The sequence below is a fragment of the Musca autumnalis genome, unplaced genomic scaffold (assembly GCF_047663935.1).
Source record: "Musca autumnalis isolate F117 unplaced genomic scaffold, ASM4766393v1 scaffold_3, whole genome shotgun sequence".
NCBI classification, from domain to species: domain Eukaryota; kingdom Metazoa; phylum Arthropoda; class Insecta; order Diptera; family Muscidae; genus Musca; species Musca autumnalis.
Window position 1 is genome coordinate 246,071,991 of NW_027411866.1, and position 23,165 is coordinate 246,095,155.

The 23,165-nt window shown below is 34.7% G+C and overlaps 2 protein-coding genes across 9 annotated transcripts in view; one reads left to right on the plus strand and one right to left on the minus strand.

Moving 5' to 3' along the window:
- Window positions 1–23,165, plus strand: part of LOC141399242 (autophagy-related protein 101-like) — a 260,658-nt gene that overhangs the window by 61,036 nt on the left and 176,457 nt on the right. For all 8 annotated transcript variants that reach the window (XM_073977614.1, XM_073977615.1, XM_073977613.1 and 5 more), the window contains one exon: window positions 2,788–2,876. In XM_073977614.1, the coding sequence (XP_073833715.1) occupies window positions 2,788–2,876 (89 nt within the window). The remainder of the gene's footprint in view (window positions 1–2,787; window positions 2,877–23,165) is intronic.
- bnb (bangles and beads) overlaps window positions 15,601–23,165 on the minus strand; it is a 30,372-nt gene continuing 22,807 nt past the window's right edge. Inside the window, exon 2 of the mRNA XM_073977631.1 lies at window positions 15,601–17,226. Coding sequence (XP_073833732.1) covers window positions 16,053–17,225 — 1,173 coding nt within the window. The 5' untranslated portion in view covers window position 17,226 and the 3' untranslated portion in view covers window positions 15,601–16,052. The remainder of the gene's footprint in view (window positions 17,227–23,165) is intronic.

A 23,165-nucleotide genomic window follows, 5' to 3' on the forward strand; every position in this document is an offset into this window, starting at 1 on the left:
GAATCTTCCTCTTTCGTCGCTCTTTTTGTTTCGTTTGTTCCAAATAGTTCCGAGACCGAAATGTTTTCATGGTTTGGTGGATGAGTGACATAAAAATAAATTGCAGCGAAAAAACAGCAACGACGACGTAGGCTTTAAATTGAAGGAACGAAAAGAACAAAAGGAACTATATAAACGCAAGAACTGGATATAGTTCGAATAGTTCCTTGTCCGGAATAGTTCCTTGGAACTAGTTCGTTCCGGAACTACACAACTCTAGGGTACACCCTACCCAAAGTTTGGAAAAAAATGCAGTTTAAGGACTCGTCTTGGCCATTTCCATTCTGGAAAATTTACCCAACTGCTAAAATACCTACAGAAGTATTGTGTTAACTTTTTTTCTTCGGGTACGTGGCTGTTTCCAACTCCAAGTTCAAAAAGACACCACCCGAATAAGATTTCTCCATAACGAAATAGGAGTTAGTTTGGATGGAAAATTGAACAGGTATAGTGTATCATTAAATGATGATCTTGGCGCAATATGTATTGAGGCAGCTTCGCCAATTGGATCTTACTTGCCCCAAAACGACTATCGTTTGTCGCGTTAGCTTCTGTCCATCCGTTGCCATGGATGGTGAGTGATCTCCGAAACGGCATTTATAGGATTAGCTCTTGTAGTTACGTCTGTTGATCTGGAGGTTCTCTATTATATCTTCTCTAGATCATGAAGACCTTTGCTGATATACCTGAATGCCTAATAATAGGTTGGTGAGATTGGTCTTACCTTTGAAGAATGTCTTTTGTTTAACCACTAAGTCACTTGAGTGGTGTTCCCAAAGACCAAGGAATCGAACTCGACTAAGAAAGGAAAAAATACGAGTTTAGTGTATGCATAGAAGCGTTGACGTAAGCGGATTCACGTTGCCATAACATTTAAAAACTGCATAGGCATACTCAACTCCAAAAGTTGTCTCCATTTTTCTAACATTTTAAAAGAAAATGCTCTAAAGTTTCATAACATAAAAATGGTCTTTTTATCACCGAGTCCGAACGGCATATTTTAAGACACTATTTATGAAGAAATTTTACATGAGTGAAATATTCAGGAAATATGTCATCGTTGAAAATGTGATGTCGTGCCGCCTGGAAATCAAACACGGACATACAGTGTCCCAAGCGGGTGTGCTTACCATTACACTACGGCGGCACACATTTTATCAAATCTAAAAATGTGATGTTTTAACAATGTACAATTAAATTACAAAAGGACTTCTCTACAACGATTTTTTTTTTAAATATGAATAGCCTCAAAATAGTCTCCTTATGAAGAAATTTTCTCTATAAAGTAGGAATTCTTCGTCTCCACTCTCTGCGTTTTAAAGAAGTTCGCCGTGTTGAAAGAGTTTCATGTTTCCCTAACTGAATGGAGAATAGATGGTCAATTTTGCTCGGTCTCTAGAATGTTTTATATAAATTAATGAAATGTTTATAAAATTACAAAACCTTTTCAATTGGAATAAATACTAACATCTCCAAACCTATTTCTAACAGGACCGATTTGGCATAGCTTTCAATTCTTAACGAAAAATGACTATAAAAATAGTAACAAATAATTCTAACAAACATCCCCAGAAATCATACATACATACACAGAAGTAACACATGTATAGGAATCAAAATATTGTAACAAAACAATACGAATAGTAAACATATATATTAAAAAAAGTAAAACAACAACAAATATATTGTGATTTATATTTCAAATGTTTAGTAATTTAAGTGCAAAGAATAATTAAAAATAAAAGAAAAACAAAAGCAAAAAAGCAACTATGGAAAATGATCTTTCAAATTTTAGTAGTGATAATAATTATACATTAACTACTAAAATATATATTTAATGAATATAATACATTTACATGTATAAATACTTTTTTATTAGAAATTTAGTTTAAGTAGGATTTATTTAAATTTTTTAAAAAGAAAACAAAATATTATTTAAAAAATAATGAACGAAATTGGCAAATTGATATGTTAACATTTATATATACATATTTTAAAAATTATTATTTGTCACTTTGTGCACTAAATTTATTTTTAGTTTTAAAACTTTTTCAACAAAGAAATCTATATTAGAATATTTATGAAAAAAGAAAAGAAAAAAAGAACTTATAAATATATTTCAATGTGATTTGCTTAACAAGAAAATCTATAAATCTAAATAATTATAAAATAAACAAAAACAACAACAACTCTTACAAAAACAGTCCACACTTTAACCTGGATAATGATAAAATTAAAACCATACAAATATATACCCTCCTCACATTAAAAGAAACAAAAAAAAAATGGGTTAAAACAAAATTATATATAACAATGTTATACATATAAACAAATTAACAAATTAAATAAAAGTGATTTTTTCTAATTTTAGTAATTTAGTGTTTTAGTGTAGTGTAGTTTTTAAGTAAAACCATATGAAAATTTATTAATTAATTATATATCTAAAAAATTAATTATTAATTTTATGAATAAATGAAATGCTGTGTAAATATTCTCTGTATAGTTAAAAACAACAAAAACAAAACAACCAACAACAACTGAAAAGAAAATATTAAATCAAAAAAACAATTTTAAAAATTATAAACTTCCATGTGTTTCCTTTTTTCTTTATATGGGTAGCTAGTGGCCTTCTTCTCTCTCTACTTAGTTTAGTTTCCCTTTTATGTTATATTCTTTCTCTTCTTGTTATTTTTTTCGTTTGTTTTGCAGGTAAGTAAATTAGTTCTTTCTTTTTTTGTTTTGTTACAGCTCCGGAAATTTTAAGGGGTGAACCCTACACCCACTCCGTTGATTGGTGGTCATTGGGTATAATTGTTTGTCAAATGTTTATTAAAAAGGTAAGTCGATTTTCTTAAATTCAGTGTAAAATTCATTTGTGAAATTAAAATAAAACAGCTGTGAACAAAGAAGTAGGAGTCATATTGTGGGACACACTAAGGGACTTAAAAAATAAAATCAAATTTATTTTTAAAGCACGTATATGTCTTTTAATTGATTTGGTTATCTTTTGTTCATTTGGGAACAAAATATCTATAAATCCCCAACAAAAATATTTCGCAAAATATATGTAATTTATCATTATCATATTTAATGAACAACTTTTAAATCCCTCTTTGAGTAGATATTCAAATCTTCAATATTTCAAATTATTGTTTATTTCAGTATGAATAATATTGGAAATCATGTTATTAGCATTATCTCTGAACAATAGTACAATGGTTATAGCCGAATGCAATTGAATGCATTATATTTGTTTTTTTAAAGGCCTACAGTGTTTCACATTTCACTTTTATTGATCAAAATCTAATTTTTGTTCTAAAATATGTGAGCCAACTTGTACCAGAAAATAAAAATGTAACATTTGTTTGTTTACAAGGGCTTCAGTGAATCCCAAAAACTGTCACATTATTAATATATTTTAAATCTCTTGGTCCAATGTGTCTGAAATATACTCGACAAGTAATTGCATTGTAATGAAGTGTTCATTCTGACTACAATACAATTATTTAAATTAAGCCAACAATGAGGTTTAGTTTTAGTACATTAAAAAGACTTAATATCCGTTTTAATTACTATTAAAACGGCCATAAATTTTAAAAACTTACTGCTTGGAAATTTTGCAATCTTACGGTTGAGAAATAATTATTAGCAGTGAAATTATTTCACATTATTAGTTTTGCGGTTTGTTAATTAATTAGAAAATCCAGTGCGTAATATTTAATAATTTTGAGTCATTGGTAAAAATTAAAAAAAAAAAATTATTTAATAATCAATTTGACGATTTGGCTGCTAGCTAAAATAAATAAAATAATTATATAAAACTAGCCGAATTATACGGTCTAAAAATAAACATTTAGAAGACGAAATATATGATAATAAGTAGAAAAAATTACCAAAACAGCACATCGCTCAAAATAAAAAATGACGTCAGTGGAAATAATGCACAGTGGTTCCGCCCGTGGACAAAAATCGAAAAATTGAAGGCGACAAATTTTATTGGGATTGAAATAAATATTCTCTAAACATATCAAATTTTTAACATCCAGCTTTATTTTTGTAAATTTACAGCGGTTATACGCCAAGTTAAGTCGAAGAAGTTGTGATTTATTTGTGAGGCCTTAAAAACGAAAAATACATCCGCAAAGCATTGGAGAGGTAAATGTGCAATTTTCAAAATGAAACTTATAGGTGATGGCATTTGCAATGTTTTTACGAAAAAACTAATTCATAATTCGTTTTCTAACTTCATTAAAAATAAATGAATTTTTCTGATATTTTTAATATAATTACTATTAATTTATGTTGAGTCTTACTAATGTTGTGAGCATTTGTGAGTCTCGAAATTTTTTGAAGAATGCAGGGGAAAGTCTCTAGTTTACGATTAAAAAAGTCCAGCTGCGTCCAAATTCCGAAAATCGGAAGATACGTTTATATGGGAGCTATACCTAAACGTCGACCTATATTAAACATTTTTGGCAAGGAGGCATATTGCTCACTCAGAACCCAAAATGCAAAATTACAGCCAAATCGGTTGCAAAATGTGGGTAAAATTGTCAAAATTTCGGGAGGTACGTTTATATGGGGGCTATACCTAAGCGTAGACCGATATTGGCCATTTTTTGCATGGTTCACTCAGAACTCAAAATGTCAAATTACAGTCAAATCAGTTGGAAAATTTCGATAAAATTGTCAAAATACCGAAAATCTGAGGGTACATTTATATGGCGGCTATACCTATATTGAATATGTTTTGCAAGGAGGTAGTTTATTCACTCAGAACTCAAAATTCAAAATAACATCCAAATCGGTTGTTTAATTTGGCTAAAATCGTCAAAATACCACAAATCGGGCTGTACCTTTCTATGGGGGCTATACCCAAATATGGACCTACACCCACTAAAAATCGTTTTCTATCTTTTTGGCTTGTTATGAACCTACGTTTAAAATTTAAAGGCGGTAGCTCGATTAGAACTATTTTTGGCCCTCTTTTCCATACAAGTGGGACCACTGTGTAATGTGCCGAATTGAAGTAGCCAGACAATTTTTTTTTCAAATATCTTAAAACACTAACAAGTCATGACATTAACATTGCAACGAAAATGCGATTTATTAAATGCTACATATGGTCAACTTTACTTTATGCTGCCGAAACATGGACAATAAAATCAACGGACGAAAATAAATTGAACGCATTTGAAATATGGATTAATCGCAGAACTCTGAAAATTCCATGGAATGCACACAGAACGACAGCTTCTTGACACCATAAAAATAGGAAAACGTCTTATTTAGGACATATAATGAGAAACGAAAAATACCCAGTCATCCAGAACATAATTAAATGCCAAATTGAGGGAAAAAGACCAAGAGGAAGAAGAGAAATATCCTGAATAAAAAATATTCTAGATTGGACAAATACACCAGATGAAAGGAACCTTATCAATGTTGCGAGAAATAGGGAACTCACCATTGCAGAATAAATTTACACAATACATATTATATATATCTAAAATATTCAATTTGTAATTGTATGATCGCCAAAATCCGAATACGGATCGGCAAATGAAGAAGAAGAAGATAAAACTAGCCGACCCTTGAAACAGTTTTATGTTACCTTAAGTCATCAATTACACTGTGCAAAAAATTCAATTTTTTTCAAAATGATGGGAAAAACTGAGTGCATTATGAAAGTAGAGCTAAAAATATGAGACACGTGTATCAGCGTTTTTAAAGTTTACGTCGGAAAGTAACCAAAATAGGCGGGGCAAATTCCGCCCATTTTTATATATATAATAATTGTCCCATTCGGGACAAGGGAGACTTCTCTCATATCAATTAGTGCTCCCCGATTCATATTAGCTCAATGATAAGGGACCTACTGTTTATTGCAGAGTCCGAACGGCGTGTCCTAAGACAACACTTGTAGAGAAGTTTTACATGGCTGAAATACTCAGGAAATGTCGCCAACACTACTGAGGAGTAATTTTGCCACCGTTGAAATTTTTGATGGTGCCTGGCCGGGGAATCGAACCCACGACCTTTAGTGTGCAAGGCGGGTGTACATGACATTGCACCACGGTGGTATATAACATATTAAAGAAGTAGGGCATGGGGGAGGTTCCCCGCCCCTCCGCAATTTAACAAAAAAAACTTAATGCCAAAACTCATAAAGGGCATTGAAGTCCCCTAGCATCATACGGCTATTGCCCCCCCTAAGAGCGAAATAACATCGGACATATAACCCAGGTCACAACTATTTATCGGCAGTATGTACACGTAGTTCTGTACTCGACAGACTGGTGTATTAGGAAGGCAAGTCCTCCTCCGCTTTTTTGTACGATCCTTTCGCAACGTTGCAAGCTACAGGTGACGGAGAGCTTTGTTTCCTGGATCGCGGCCATGATGTTTTTCTGATTCATAAAATCCACAATTTCGCAGACTTTATTGCGGAGACCATTGCAATTGAATTGCAGGAGTGATGCATTTCCGGGACGCTGAACAACTTGTGGTGTAAGATGCTGCGTTTGTTGTTGGGGTGGCTCGTATACCGACGACGAAAAATCGGGTGCGACTAAGACCAGAGCACTCTCGGAAGTGCATCAACGCCCTATATCCATTACATCTCACCTATACTTGCATGTGGTGGATACGGATCTGGCAAGCGGAACAGATCAATGGTCCGGGGTTCACCTCCGTGCCGGGAGACCACGGTTATCTGTTGTGAATGCTGCTTTCCGATGTTTAACTTCAGTGTTGTGGTGATAACCCGAGGTGAACATTTCAAAATGAATCTTATGTGAAGGAGGCATCCGAAGGGGTTGTTCGATAGATATAGACATTTCATGGATAATGTAAGTTTGGAATAAATATAATCACCCTTATTACGGTTGGCGTAGACGTAGACGTTCAAGTAACGTAGACGTTGGCGTAGTCGTAAGATACATTTTTATATGATGAAAAATTATATACAACGACATGTTTGTCTTTTATAGCATTTTATATCCTTACAAAATCGAAAGAAATACATTTGTAATTCCCAGAACGCATTTCTTGGTGTAAATACAACATTTATTTTTTTGATACGACAAATCGGTATTACGTATGGCGTAACACGACAAATTGGTATTACGTATGGCGTTGAAATACGAGGAAAGAGTCGTGACCGATTTTGTAAACGACAGCATATAAAAATAAAAACAAATTAATTTCAAAAGAATTTTTTGGCAATGATTATTAAAATATATTGAAAAATAACTATAATAAATACAAATTTTACTACTTTGATTCATTTGCATACTTTCTATTGAAAATCTGTTAGAGTCCTCATATAACGATTGATACTATGTAAATTTCTCAGTTCTTGCTCAAAAGATGAGTTCAAACGAATTGTTTTACAATTAAAAAGTATATATTTTTTAAATTTTGTATGAGAAAAAAATTGTCGTTGTCGTAAATGTTACGTGGTACCAAAAATATCCCTACGACAACGACTACGCCAACGACCACAAAAACGACTACGCCATACACTTATTTTGATTGTAAAAACTATAGGGTTATTTTTTTCTTCTGAATTAAAAGTTTAAAAATGATCTACTAATAATTCTAATTAAGTTTGTTACCAAAAGAATTCTTTAAAAATTGAAATTTTTGCTTTTTTGTTCAAAAACATACGTAATACCAATTAGACGTTACGACACGTCAGCTTGCAATTTTGGACGCGACAACGCCAACCGTAATAAGGGTGAATGATTTGGAAAGTTTTGGCCAAATCGGATACTCAATTCGTAAATAAACGTGTATGTGTCATTCCTACTTAGATCAATAGAGCGAAACGCCTGTTTGAAACGTTCGCGAATCCGGAGATTTAATAGATTTTTTTAAAAATTGAGTGCGATGCTACATCCACTTTTCTTGATGGATCGCACTGAAATGACATAGAATGACGTATTTTTAATGGTGATCAATGGGATGCGCATAAAATGCAAATGTACTTCGTGGAAATTATGGGCATTTTACAGATTTTTTGCACCCTAAGGTGCAACTGATTTTGAATTTCACAAAGTGTATATCAAATAAAAGGGATTGATTCGCTATTTTGGAAAATCGGATGCGAATCATGTCATTTCCACTATTACGCGGTTTCTATGAGTTTCGAGTGTTGTAATATTTACTTTAACATTATTTTAATTTATATAATGATCTAAAAATGTTCGCTATTAGGAAAACTATAAGCCAACATTTGGTTGCAACGGAATATCTTCACTATTGGGTGAAAATTTGACGAAAAAGACAGAGAACTCAAACATTTTTTTTTTCTATAAAACCATAAAAAAATCAAATTAGAATAATATGATTTTTTGTTGTTTTGTTTTTGGCCAAATATTCTTGTTATTTATTAATTTTGTTTAGCTTATTGTTTAGCTATTTGCTAAAATACGAAGAGGTCAATAAGCTGAACAAAATTAATAAATATGATTTTTATTTTTTCTTTATATTTACTTCGTATTTTTGCAAATAACAGGAATATTATAGCTCCAAACTGGCACTTCTCTCTTAAACTGTGCTTCAAGTTTTACTACTTTTTTTGGGTTAAGGAAAGCTTTCCGTTAAAATTAGTAAAAGTGGTAAAACTTTAAGAAACTGTAACGTAAAGGAATAAAGCTAAGATTGTTACCCTTTGCGATGATGGAAAAATACTTATGAAAATTCTCAATGGATTCGTGAAAAATCGAGTTACTTACAAAATTTTAAGTATTTACATTTTTTTTAAATAATAGCGCTTGTACTTACAAAAAATATATTTAAACAAGTTAAAAAATATCAGTCGGCTTTGCCGACAGAGATATACCCTCAGCCTGTGCAAATTGAAACACATTTTTCACAAAAAAAACTTATGTATTTAGAGGGTTTCGTATGAACCGACAAAAATGTTGATTAGGATTAAAGTTCAAAAATTTTTCGGAAAAGGTACTTAAAGGAATGGACCATGGGGTGCCATAGGGGGTTTTTACACCCTTCGGACTGTTTTCTCAAGAAGTATGACTTGCCCCTGAAACAACTTTTACCATCGTAATTGAGGAAGCGAATGTAAGTTGCTTCAACAAAAATCAAAGTGATTCAATAGCAGGTCTTAAAGTGAACTTATCCAAAATTGTGTGTGGGAGTTACGGGATGGAGTGGATATTTGTCCACACCATATTCCATATTCGAACCTGATCTATATCTGGTAGATATTATGAGAATGTGTAAAGTATGGACCAAATCGACACTCCCATCAAGAGTTATCGTGCGCACATTTTTTCCGAATATTTTTGAACTTTTGTGGGGTAGGTACCTGAAGGAGTCGACCGATATGGCTTATCTACGAACTTAAACTAAGTTTGGAAACACTATTACGAAGGCCAAATTTTGGCCGGAATCAGCATTTCCGTTCGAGAATTATCTTGCGCTTCCACCCATAAACATGGTGTCATAGGGTTTGTTTTTCAACTTTTAGGCTATTTTTTCAGGAAGTATGGACTTGCCCCTGAGGAAACTTGTATCTTCGTATAGGGGACAGTGAATACAAAATGTTACAACAAAAACCAAGGCGATTCGAGAGCAGGTCCTAAACTGAACTTTTCCGAAATTTTGTGTGGGAGGTACTCGGAGGAGTTTACCGATTGAGTCCATATTGGAACCTCATATAAGTCTGGTAGAAATTTCATAATGTGCAATGTATGGACCAAATCGGTTACTTCCTTCAAGAGTTATCGCACGCACAAATTTTCCGAACATTTTCGAACTTTTGTGGGGGAGGTACCGGAAGGAGTGGACCGATATAATCCATCTTTGAACTTGAACTAAGTTTGGACAAAATATTACGAAAGCCAAATTTTGGACCGAATCGACAGATCCGTTCGAAAGTTATATTGCGCTCCAACCACTACATACGGTGTCATAGGGTTTTTTGTAACTTTCAGGCTATTTTCTCAGGAAGTATGGACTTGCCCCTAATGAAATTTACAGCGTCGTATAGAGGACAGCGAATACAACCTGCGTAAACAAAAATCAAAGCGATTCGAGACCAGGTCCTAAACTAAACTTTTCCGAAATTTTGTGTGGGAGGTACCCGAAGTAATGGACCGATTGAGTCCATATTGAAACCTCATCTATGTTTGGTAGATATTACACGATGTGCAAAGTATGGACCAAATCGGTTATTCCCTACAAGAGTTATCGTGCGCACAAGTTTTGCAACAATTTTTGAACATTTGTGGGGGAGGTACCTGAAGGAGTGGACCTATATGGCCCATCTTCGAACTTAAATCGAATCTGGACAAAATATTTCGATACCCAAAATTTGAACCGAATCGATTGATCCGTTCGAGAGTTATCGTGCGCACCAGCCTGCCAGACAGACAGACAGACAGACGGACGGACATTGCTAGATCTACTCAAAATTGTCTGAAACGGATATCGTACAAACATACTTGGGGTCTAAAACCATTATTTCGATGAGGCACATTTTTGGTCGTATCAAAGTGTAAATACCCTCTTTAGCCTAAAGGCTGAGGGTATAAAAACAGCATCAATACACTGTGAGAAATAAAATAATGCCTAAAGCTGGGTACACATTGTCAGTTTTGAATGACAGCTTTGTTGTTGCTTGCTAGTGTGGCTGTTCATTTTTGTCATTCATCGTGCAACCGCAAAATGTTTTGTGGTTGCTGGACGGTTTGACAGTTATCGATAATTGCGAAATATCGACATGCAAAACTGACAATGTGTACCTAGCTTTAGGCATCATTTTATTTCTCACAGTGTATTGATGATGTTTTTATACCCTCAGCCTTTAGGCTGATACGATGAAAATGTGCCTCATCGAAATAATGGTTTTAGACCCCAAGTATGTTTGGACGAAATGTGTTTCAGACAATTTGGAGTCGATCTAGCCATGTCCGTCCGTCTGTCTGTCTGTCCTGCTGGCTGGAGCGCACGATAACTCTCGAACGGATGAACCGATTCGGTTCAAATTTTGGCTTTCGTAATATTTTGCCCAAACTTAGTTTAAGTTCGAACATGAGCTACATCGGTCCACTCCTTCCGGTACCTCCCCCACAAAAGTTCGAAAATGTTCGGAAAGTTTGTGCGCACGATAACTCTTGAAGGCAGTGACCGATTTGGTATACTTTGTGTAGCGTAAACTTTCTACCAGAGTTATATGAGGTTTCAATATGGTCTCAATAGGTCCACTCCTTCGGGTATCTCCCACACAACATTTCGGAAAAGTCCAGTTTAGGGCCATATCTCGAATCGGTTTGGTTTTTTGTTTTAGCAACTAGTATTCACTGCCCTCCATACGACGGTACAAGTTTCATCAGGGGCATGTCCATACTTCCTGAGAAAATAGCATGAAAGTTGCAAAAAAACCCTATGACACCGTGTGAGGTGGTTGGAGCGCAAGACAACTTTCGAACGATCTGCCGATTCTGTCCCAAAATACGGCCTTAATAATATTTTGTCCAAACATAGTTTAAGTTTGAAGATAAGCCATATCGGTCCACTCCTTCAGGTACCTCCCCCACAAAAGTTCAAAAATGTTCGGAAAATTTTTTCGTACGGTAACTCTTGAAGGGAGTGGCCGAATTGGTCTATACTTTACATATCCTAATATATCTACCAGATATAGATCAGGTTCAAGTATGGACTATATTTGTCCACTCCATCCGGTACCTCCCACACAAAATTTCGGATAAGTTCACTTTATTTTGGGAAAAAATTGTTTCAATATACACAGGCTGAGGGTATATCTCTGTTGGCAAAGCCGACTGATACTTCTTTTATACCCTCCACCATAGGCTGGGGGTTTATTAAGTTTGTCACTACGTTTGTAACTACTCGAAATAATCATTGTAGACCCCACAAAGTATATATATTCTTGATCAGCGTGAAATTCTACATCGATATAGCCATGTCCGTCCGTCTATCCGTCTGTGGAAATCACTCTAGCGTCCGAACGGATTGACGTAGGTTGATGAAATTTTGGGAAAATATGTTATATTTACGTAGGACTTTTGGTATTGAAAGCGGGCTATGTAGGTCCACGCTTTCGTATAGCCCCCATACAAAATGACGCGTGACGCGTCGTCGTTTTAAGGAATTTTTAAGATATTTGGCCCATTTTACAACCGAATTGGTTGTAATTTGGTACTTTGTGTCTCCAGAGGCCAAAAAATATTCCTACCAAAGTTGGGTCATATAGGTCCACGTTTTGGTATAGCCCCCATATAAGGCCCCATATAAAGTACGCGCCATTTTAATATATTTTGAATGTATTTGACCCATTTGACCAAAGAATCGGTTGTAACTTTGTATTTTGTGTTTCCAGAGGCTAAGAAACATTTCTACCATAAAATGTTTATATAGGTCCACGTGTTTATATAGCCCCCATAATACAATATCTCCCGATTTTCGATATTTTGAACGTTTTAGCCTCATTATCACACCGAAATGGTTGGTATTTAGTCTTCTTTAGGCGTATAAAACTTTCCCCCAGAAATTTTTAGGTATAGGTCCACGCCATCATATAGCCCCCATAGAACGATACCTTCCGAATTTCGGTATTTTGAAGGTTGTGGCCACATTAATCCACCGAAATGGCTGAAATTTGTGGTGGAGGGTATAAAAAGTTCGGCCCGACCGAACTTAACGGTTTTCTTACTTGTTACTTGTTCGAAATGCCATTTCTTGAATAGGATCGTTGTTTTTGAACGTAGAAGCTTGAAATTTTGCCAGAGCATGTATTTTAGCTTTATGTATCAGATTACGTCAAAAAACGAATTTCGATTTTCATGTCGGTTACGTCTTCGGCCATTTATGGTGACGATATGTATATGATAAATATGAAAAATGTATTGATGTAATTACCAATATATGTAAATACGACTTATTCCTTGTCCAATTAAATATTTCCATTCACCTTTTTGATTCAATTATAAAATGTCCAATTATAAAATGTATTGGGCATTTAATTTACTAAAAAGCACCATTTCATTAAGAAAACACAAAACACTGATTTATTCACTCACTTTACCGTCATTATTCAACGATTGTATTTAGAAAACTGAAGAAAAAGGAACAACATAATTCCATGGCACAATTACCCAGGTAGTGGCATCGTAAAATTTTGAATATGCTATGTCAAAACTTTCTTTATGTTGTTGGGGAAATTACAACAAAAATAATTTTTTTATAAAGGGATTTATTTGACTCTTCATATTCGATCAGCTGGTGTGATACCACTACCTGGTAGTTCTGCCATGACATAATTCATACCATTTTTTTTTACTTTCCTCTTCGCTTGCTACGTTGGTTAACAACAACAAAGCGCGAAACACGCGTGTTTGGCCACATACACACCACCAAAGCAAAAAAAAACTTTTTTACCCTCCCGTCTTCTATTACGCCATACAGCTCTTTATTATAAAACAGCATTCCGCAGGCGCAAGAGCCCTGTTCTTACTCTCTTCCTCTCTCCATCCACAAAAAAAATATGTTCTAACATAAAAAATATGTTGGTACCCAAACAAATAAAATTACGATATGTTACAAAATGTTGCAAACATATATTTGTTTGGACACAAATTATGTTTGGATCCAAACATATATTTGTTTGCAACCAGTCCCAAACAAATATTTCTTTGGATCCAAACATATTTCTAACATATCTTTTTCTGCGGAGGGGGGATTTGCACCCGAAAACAATTATACCGTCGTAATAGGGACCGTGAAAATTAACTACTGTAAAATATCAAAACTATCATAGACCTGCTCTTACACTGTACTTTTGTAACAATTTTTGTGTGGGAGGTATCCGAAGGAGCCTGATATAATTCTGAAGGAAATACTCGGAAATATGATGAGCAAAGTTTAGACCAATTCGGTTATTACCTTTGAGGGTTATTGTGCACATTCTAAGGAGTAAAGGGAAATAGCTGTATTTTTTATTTTAGTCGATTCACTTATATACGTAGTAAATATATAGTATCACTTCGAGCGGAGCATCTAGCAATATCACTTAAATAACATTTTATTTACAAATTATCGACAAAACTTCTGAAACTTATCCTGTCTTGTGCAAGCTGTATGAACTTGGTTTAATTTTGGACAAAATAATATGAATTATTGTGCGACTCTAAATTATTTGAAACGAATTGCGTCCAAACATTCTTCGGCTCCAAAATCATTATTTCGATGAGGCACATTTTTTATCTAAAAGCCTGAGGGTATAATTAATAACTTTTTTAACCCAAATAAAAAAACTCCACCATTTCTAAATTCCTTTTTTATTTCATTTTTTATTATTTATCTTCAGTCTATTTAAAAAAAATAATAAAAGACAAAAAATCATATAAAATCATGTTAAAAGAAACGACAAATTCTCCAAATATATGAACTACAAAAGCAATCAAGAGATTCCGAAGGCTTTCCGATTTGATTTACATCTTACAATATTAGAAAAAAGCTCATATATTGAGAAGTTGTCGTTACTACATGTTTTTTAAAAAAAAAAATGTAATGTCTAATTGGTGTCTGTCTGTCGGTTGAGAGTCTGATTTCTATATTATGTATGTATTTATGTATGTGGGTCTGTCTGTTTTAAAATTAGAGATTGCATTTGCCAGCGTTTGTATGATATTTTTATATATAAAAAAAGAAACTAAAGATAATTAATGTTAATTATATGTATGTATGTGTGAAGTTATAAATTATCCTGGTATTCCCATTTTTTTAACTTAATTATGAAGATGTAAGCCTTTACAGATTTATATAAATAAAATACAAAGAATATGCAAAGGAGGAATGAAAAATTTATTTTTTTTTCTTACTCCCTCCATGTTATTTGGGTATACGATCTGAAAATTCGAAATTTCGCTTTCAAATCGTTGCCATTTTGTTTCGTTGTTATCTGCCTTTGTTTTGTTATCTGCTAAATAAAATCTTAAATAATTATTAAATAGAAATATTTATAAAAAATACTTTGTTTTTATAGTGCAAAATAGATTGTGCTGCTTCTTCATCTTATTCTTCATCGTCTACAATGTGCCATATTGTTTAATTAAGAAAAATTATCTTTAATTTATTTCAAATTACAAAAAAAAAACTGTTGTTATATTTATAATGCCATCATATTGGTTTGTCCTTGCTTTGTTTGTTGGGTTGGGGGGGTTGTGGTGAGTTATGTTGTGGTGGATATTGTGAGGTGTTTAATTAGGGTGTATTGGGGTAGTTCGGTAAATATTTGTTTTGTGTTTATTACTGGATTCGTTGGAGGTAACAAGGGCTCTTAAATTTTTATTGAAAGAGTCCTTTGCTGTCCGCCAAACGAACCCTGTATTTTATTATCACTGTATTCTCTAATACTATACTCGTTTCTATTGTTTTTTATTCTTCTCTTGTCTGGCTGTCTTGTTGCTTTTCTATATCTACGTAATTTGTGCTCTTTTGCTTGGTTTATATTTATCCTGGCGGTCCCTGGTTTGTCCGTTGTTGTTTTCTTTTAAATAATTGTTGCGAAAATTTTTTAGATTTTTTTTAAATGTCATTCGTTTTATTCTCTCTTCCATTTTTAAGCTTTGTTCATTACAACTAAAAATAACTAACTAATTTTAAACTTAAGAATTTGAGTTGAAATCCATCAATTGGCCAAGAGACCCTCCAAATAAAAGCAGGCGGGCCTTGACCAATCAAAAGACAAATCCATGTTCGTTGGTTGGTTGGGTCGGGGTTTTTTGGAAAGGCTTCTTCTAAAGCGAATCTTAAAGGAAGCCAGTGTGAATGTTTGGGGTTATTTTATATTTTAGTGGGAATTTCGACCTTGCTATGGTTGGTTTGGGGGGAGTCGGTGTTTTTTGCATTAAAAAAAAATAATATTCAAATATTTATATGTTTTAAATTATAAGTGAACCTTAAGCGTTTCTTTATTTTAAATTGTTTTGTATTTCTAGATAATATTTATAGGTTTCTACAATCTAATTGGACTTGTCTTCTTTTGATTCTTCAGATTCTTTTGATTCCTCAGATTCCTTGGATGATTCTTCGGGTTTTTTGCTTTCGTTGGATTTTTCTTCTTCGGTGGTGGCTGAGTTGTCTTCCAATTTCTTGGGGGTCTGTTGTTCCTCGGGTTTCTTTTCAGCTTCTTCGGCCTTGACGGGTTCAGCGGCAGAGGCTTCAGCCTTGACGGCGGGTTCAGCTTCATCCAATTTCTTTGGCTCAGCTGATTTGACGGCTTCAGCTTTGGGGGCTTCTTCAAGGGCGGGGGCGACGGCAGCTGGGGCAGCAGCTTCTTCGATCTTCTGTTCGGGGGCGGGGGTTTCCAAGGCCTTAACAGCTTCTACGGTTTCAGCAGCTTTGGGTTCTTCGGCGGCCTTGGCTTCAGCTTCAACGGGCAAGGCTTTGACTTCGGGTACAACAGCTTCAGGGACAACAGCTTCAGGGACAACAACTTCGGCAACGGCGGGAGCAGCAGCGGCGGCAACAGCTTCTACGGCTTCTGGTTTTTCATCGCTGGTACGTTCTTGGCGGGCGGGCAATTCTTCGGCTTTCTTTTCTTCAGTGGCAGCTGGCAATTCTTCGGCTTTCTTTTCTTCCTTGATTTCGGGGGTAGCTTCGGCGGCGGTCAATTCTTCCTTCTGTTGTTCGGAGACCAAGCCAGATTTGCCTTCAGGGATGATGTCTTGTACAGCGGGTTTGGCTTCTTCTGGCACAACTGGTTTAACTTCTTCAACGGCAACAGCTTCGGGAGCAGCAGCAACAACGGGCAAAGCCTTGGCTTCCTCTACAACATCATCACTGCGGGCTTCAGGTTTCTTTTCTTCAGCAGCAGGTAATTCTTCTTTTTTCTCTTCTTCCTTTTTGGGTTCTTCAGCAGCAGCCTCAGTTGCTGGTTGCTCAGGGGCGGGGGCGGCGACGGCAGCTGGAGCATCAGCAGTTGCCTCGGGAAGTGGTTCTGATTTCTTTTCTTCTTCTAATGTTCTTGATTCGGGTTTCACCTCTTCATCGACTTTTTGTACAACTTCAGGTTTAACTTCGGGCACCGCAACCGATTCAGCAACAACGGGAGCAGCAGCTACTTCCTCGTCCGGCACGGGTAGAGCAAAAGCGCTCACCAAGAGGACGGATAATATGACTAATTGGAACTTCATGCTGTAAAGAAAGAAGAGAAAGGAAATGGAAATTAATAAATGAGTTTAAGAGGAAAGTGAGAAGAAGATTGGCAGGAATATCAAGAAGTGGTATTCATAGGAGGTTATAAGAGACCTCCTCAAACCTTTGTATTGGAAAAAAATGGTAATTAGTCATGGAGTTTTAAAGGAGAGAAAAACATTGTCAACAATAGCAGGAAGTAGTGTCCAGGGGTGGTTTCTTTGCACGTCTGTTCTTTTCAATTCTTAATCCAGAGGCTCAGAAACTCTGGTTCCTGTGCGAAGTATTTGGAAATCGATTATGAACTTATATTCCAAACTGACCAGACGCTCAAGGTGAAAATTAGAGTGGTGAAAAAACGGTAATTTGATGAGAAATTTTCATTCCAAAATATTTTTTTTTTTTTTAATTCTGAATAATGAGACAGTTTCATCTCGAAATTGAATGGCTAAGATAACCTCCTGGAAGTATCTGAAAATTCAGTGTTTTTAATGTTGACAAACCAATTACTGAGATTCCAAAGTCACTAGACGCTCAAGGTGGAAATTAGAGTGGTGAGAAAAAATGGAAATACCCAGAGATTGGAAATTCGAATTCCAAAATGTATTTAGAAGTCTGTTTCTTTTCAATCTATATTCTTAATAAAGAGACGATTTTTGTCCTTTGAAATTTGTCTGAAAACTCTGGTCACCTAAAGGCCTGCGTACATAAGCTGCTCTGCCTGATTGCCTTGCTTTCCTGCTTCATTTTTGACATAATAAAAATAAAAAAATAAAGAAGGCCGAGAAAATTTCGAACTGGGTTGCCCTTTTCTTTTTTATTCTTTTATCAGAAGTAAGCAAGGTAAGCAGGCAAGGCAGCTTATGTACGCAGGCCTTAACCTCTTCGAAGTTCTTGGGAATCGATTCAAGAAATTCGTTGTTTTTCATGATGACAGACCTATTACTAAGATTCCAAATTCACCAGACGCTCGCTCAACGTGAATATTGGAGAGGTGAGAAAAACGAATACCCAGAGATGGGAAATACAAAATAAAATTTTTTCTTGTTAAAAATTAAAAACAATTTGAGAGGTAATGAAGACTGAACTTTTTTATTATCATTTATTTTTTATTGTCATGATCATTCTAGTGACCTTCAGGGATGGGAAGTCTTATATAAACGTTTGTCAATACTTCAACAACGAATTCGAAAAAATATGTATTAAAAATCAATTAAACGTGTGACTGTTTCAATTCGAACTCTAGATTTGGAAGATACGGTTTCGACTCGAAATAAGCTTGAAAGCTCTGGATCATATAATAGTCTTCGAAGTATTTCGGAATCGATTAAAAAAATGTGTGTTTCTTATGTTGAGATTCCAGACGCTCAAGGTGAATATTGGTATGGTGCATGGCACAATTACCCAGGTAGTGGCATCGTAAAATTTTGAATATGTTATGTCAAAACTTTCTTTATGTTGTTGGGGAAATTACAACAAAAATATTTTTTTATAAAGGGATTTGACTTTTCATATTCGATCAGCTAGTGTGATGCCACTACCTGGTAGTTCTGCCATGGTATGGTGAGAAAAAATGGACATACCCAGAGATGGGAAATACAAATTAAAAAAAAATATTTCTTTTGTTAAAAATAAAACAAATTTTGAAAGGTAATGAAGACTGAACTTAGTTCTATCGTTCTAGTGATCGTCAGGGATGGGTCGGTAAAATAATGGGATGGGCAAAATAAAGTTTGGAAAAATTAAATATGTATTTAAAATCAATTAAAAGTGTGATTGTTTCAACTCGAACTCGATGTTTGCCTTAAACCCTATTTGAACCAATACCAAAACTCGATTTCAATGTTATTATTTTGATATACCATTAATTATCACAAACAACAATATTTCACAACCTTTAACATTCATTTTTTTTGTTCAAAACTGAGCTTTTTAAATGGCAATTATATGCTGCTAAACCAATCACTTGTTGCGGTTGTGGTTTGAACATCATCAATTCTAGTCAATTATGGTCAACGAATTTTTTGTACCGAACACCACATGGACAAAAGCGGCAGAGGTCAAGCGTGATGTGGTAAATATCAAGAAGAAATAAACAAAAATTTGCATATAATGACTTATTAACATTGTAACTTAAAACTGTCAGGCCATCCATAGTGGAAATCAACAGCAAGCAGAGTGCCTGCCAAGTCTAATCATTGTCATGATTATGCTGGCTAACTGATTTTTTTGTTTTGTGGTTTAGCATTTAGCATGCGAGAAGAGGAATCCAGCTTTGAATTGTGTAACTGTGTAAATGTAGAAGTTCAACTAGTGGCATCATGGTAAAAACAAAAGGAGGGCTTGTCACCGTCCTCCGTTCTGGTCACCACCATAAGCAGCAGCAGCAACAGCCAAGAAGAGTGTTGCAATACAATTTTTTGCGTTGTTATGTTTGATTATCACGTTAGTCGAGAACCATCAGTTCGTTAGTTGTATCTCTCAATTATCATAATGCCAGTCAGTACATGTGCTTGCTTTTCGTTTTTGCGGTGCGGAAAATAAGCTTCACTAGAATCTGCCGTTATTGTGTTAATTTGATTAAATGTTTTGTCGTCACCTAATTGAAATGTTTGTAAATTGAATGATGCCCCCCATAGTTACTGGCTAAAGTGAAAATGACGGAAGATAAATGTGGCATTTTATATGTATATTTTTTTTCCTAATTGTGTGTGTGGAAGATTCGAGAATTTTTCTTTTGTGCAAAAAAAGATTCGCTTGTAAAAAGAATTGAGTAACAAGTTTAAGTTCAACGTCTTATGTATTGAAAGAATTGAGGGAGGATGTATGTAATTCGTTTGAGGCTAACTGAAATTCTATGAGAATTAATTTTTGTGGGTGAGAATAAACAAATTGCCATTATTGTGAAAGATTTTCCTGAAAAAAAAATTAGCCTTAGAACTATTTATTTTTTGAGATACTAAACTTCCAGCTCTGGTAAAATCAGCCGTATGTAACGGTTGTCAACACTAAACTGTTATAACTAACAGAGTATAGTTGTGTCTTTTTACTTTTTTAGTAATAATTATTCAGTAACTTCTTTTCAGAGAGTAAGAGAGATTTTGCTCTTTGATACGAAGATAGAGAAAAAAGTAAAAAGACAGCATTTAGCAAACTTTAGCAAGATAACAGTTGATAACCAAAACAAAAACATTGGCGCCAATGCATGAACGAAAAAATAATTCCAAAGCAATGAAAAAGTTCCTCAATTTTAAGCAAAATAAATAAAAAATGAACATATTAATAAAATAATAAATAAATAAACCAGAATCGTAATATTTATAGTACTTTTCCACAAAAATAAGATAAACATTGAGCAGCTGATCGTTAGCAGATGATTAAAAAACAGCTGATCGAACTTGCTAAATGTTGCTGGGAAAAATTCATTCAGCAACTTTTAGCAATTTCTCAGCAAACAACTGTCAAAATTGTTCTCTCACTTCGCTCTCTTTTACTGAACTTTTGTGTAAAAAGACAGCATTTAGTAACATTTCGTAATAATTATTACAAATTATCACGTAAAAAGACACACCTTATGTGACACTTTGCAACACTGGAGTAAAAGAAGAGAGCTTTATAATTTCACCACACAGAGTGGTATAGGTCTTTGTTGCAGAGATGGATAGTTTTAAAGCGACAATTATATTGGTTTGGGATTATCTTCGAAAGCGGGGAATGAATTGGACAGACAATGAAGAAATATTATGATTAAAATTATAAATGATTGTAAAATGTAGTTTTGTTGGTAAATAATAAGTTTCATATAAAATATTCCAATATTGATGTTGATGTTTCGGCTGAAGATCTTTAAAAACTCAGTATCTTATTTTGATTTTATTTCTTAAGCCAATATTTCGATTGTCATCGACAATCAAGCTCGTGCTCCAATTTTATCATTCGATGAGCGTGGTTGAATGAAAGGTTCCTGCATTCGAGATATTGCAAAAAAGTCAATCGCAGCATGTCTACTGTACAAAAGTATTTAAAAAATCCACAACAATATGACAAAGCTGTTCGCCCCGGGCGTCTCCAAAGGTCAGCGATTGTCAAAAACCACCAATTAATAAATACATTAGTCCAGCTCAAATACGCAGAGAATTGAATCCACCCATGTCAACTCGAAGAGTGTAACAGAATTTACACGACGAAACTAATATTTAGTACCAGAAAACATTACCGGTTCCTCGTCTACTTGCGAGGCCTAAGGCACAAAGGTTATTATTTGCCGAAAATATAGTTTTTAGGACACTGAATTGTATTCTGTGGTCTTTAGTGACGAAAAGAACTTCAGCCATGATGGGCCTGACTGATGATTGCCACAGATATTGGAGGTATACTCGGAAAGAAATGGAAATTCGTGTTGCTAGAAATTTTAAGTGTGAATCTCTTATGGTATGGGCAGCATTTGGGTATCGTGGAAAGTCTCCAGTCTGCTTCGTGAGTCACAAAATGGATTTACAGAAGACGTCCTAGTCGAATTTGGGGATAATGTATGGGGTTCGGAATGGATCTTTCAACAGGATTATGTCCCCATACATGTATCAAAGAAAACAAAGGACTTTTTCAAGGAAAAAACTGTTAAGACTTTGGCCGGTCGTACGTCCAGAGCCGAAAACCATAGAAAACCTATGGGGTATACTATCTCCACGAATTTATAGCGAACTACAATCTTTTATACGATTACTTTCAATGCGTTTAAACGATTTTATTTCCAAAAATGGAGGGCACACAAATTATTAAACCCAAAGTTCAAGAAAATAAATGAAGTTTAAAGTATATGTGTGTGTTTTGAGACACACTTCACCTCCCACTTCACGCCTCAAGCATTTTGTTCACCCCATTTACTCATATTTTTTGCGAATTTCTTTGGGCCAAGATTGACTAGGGTATTTTAAAAAAAAGTGTACACCCTAGTCCGTCCATAAAATACTTGGAAAATAAGCGTAATTGAGTGAACAAAATGCTTGAAGCGTGTCTCAGAACATACCAGATAAGTTCGGCGAAAATATTCAATACCCGCGGAGTATTTATCCTTCGGTATAAGCTTTGTTCCAGAACTAAAAAGTTTTTACAATTTTTACCCGAAAACCCGTTCCCGTACACAAAAAAGTTGTAATATGTTCACATCTCTTTAAACAAAAATGGCGCTGAATGGCGCTCTCTTTAAAAAACTGTTTACTCGACAAATTTGAGCGTGTAAAAAATAGTAACATGGATGCCGGCGTCTGATTGACATTTGTTCCAGCTTTTTTGACGATTTCTTCATTTTTGCGTTCCCGAACTTTTGAAAAAAAAAACTTTTATGTGACAACAATTTTTTCTCTTTCTCTCTTTTACGAGTTTTACTATTAAAAAGTACGGGAACAAAGTTATGACCCGGTGTTAAACATTTTCACCAGATGTGGAGCAATGCCATCAACAGATACTTTAAAAACTTTGCTGTACAATCACAATTTTTAATCAATTTTCAGCGCTAAAACTTCGCTTCCTATTTCATTTTCGGGCAGTAAAGTTTTGTGCAAACTTATTTCAATTGTAACAAAGCGTTCTAAGCGAATTGCAACCAAGTCTTTAAGGTGTGTGTCGCTAAGATTTCAAGAAGTGTTTGTTAAATATTTCAGCTGTAACTCCAGCATTCAATAAAAAAGCATTACTATTGTCATCTTTGACAGATATTTGTTTTTTGGCGCGCCTGTGAAGAATTTTATTTAAAAAAAACGCCACATTTTCTTGGGATCCGATTGTAGATTAACTAGACTATTCATTTCTAGTTGCATTTCGGATAACCTTGCTGATTCTCTTTAATTTCATTTTTGCACTGCCACTGTCGCTATTTAAATAAAAATTCAATACGATCCGAGAAGGGACCTTAAACTGGATTAAAGTGCAACAAAAGGTGT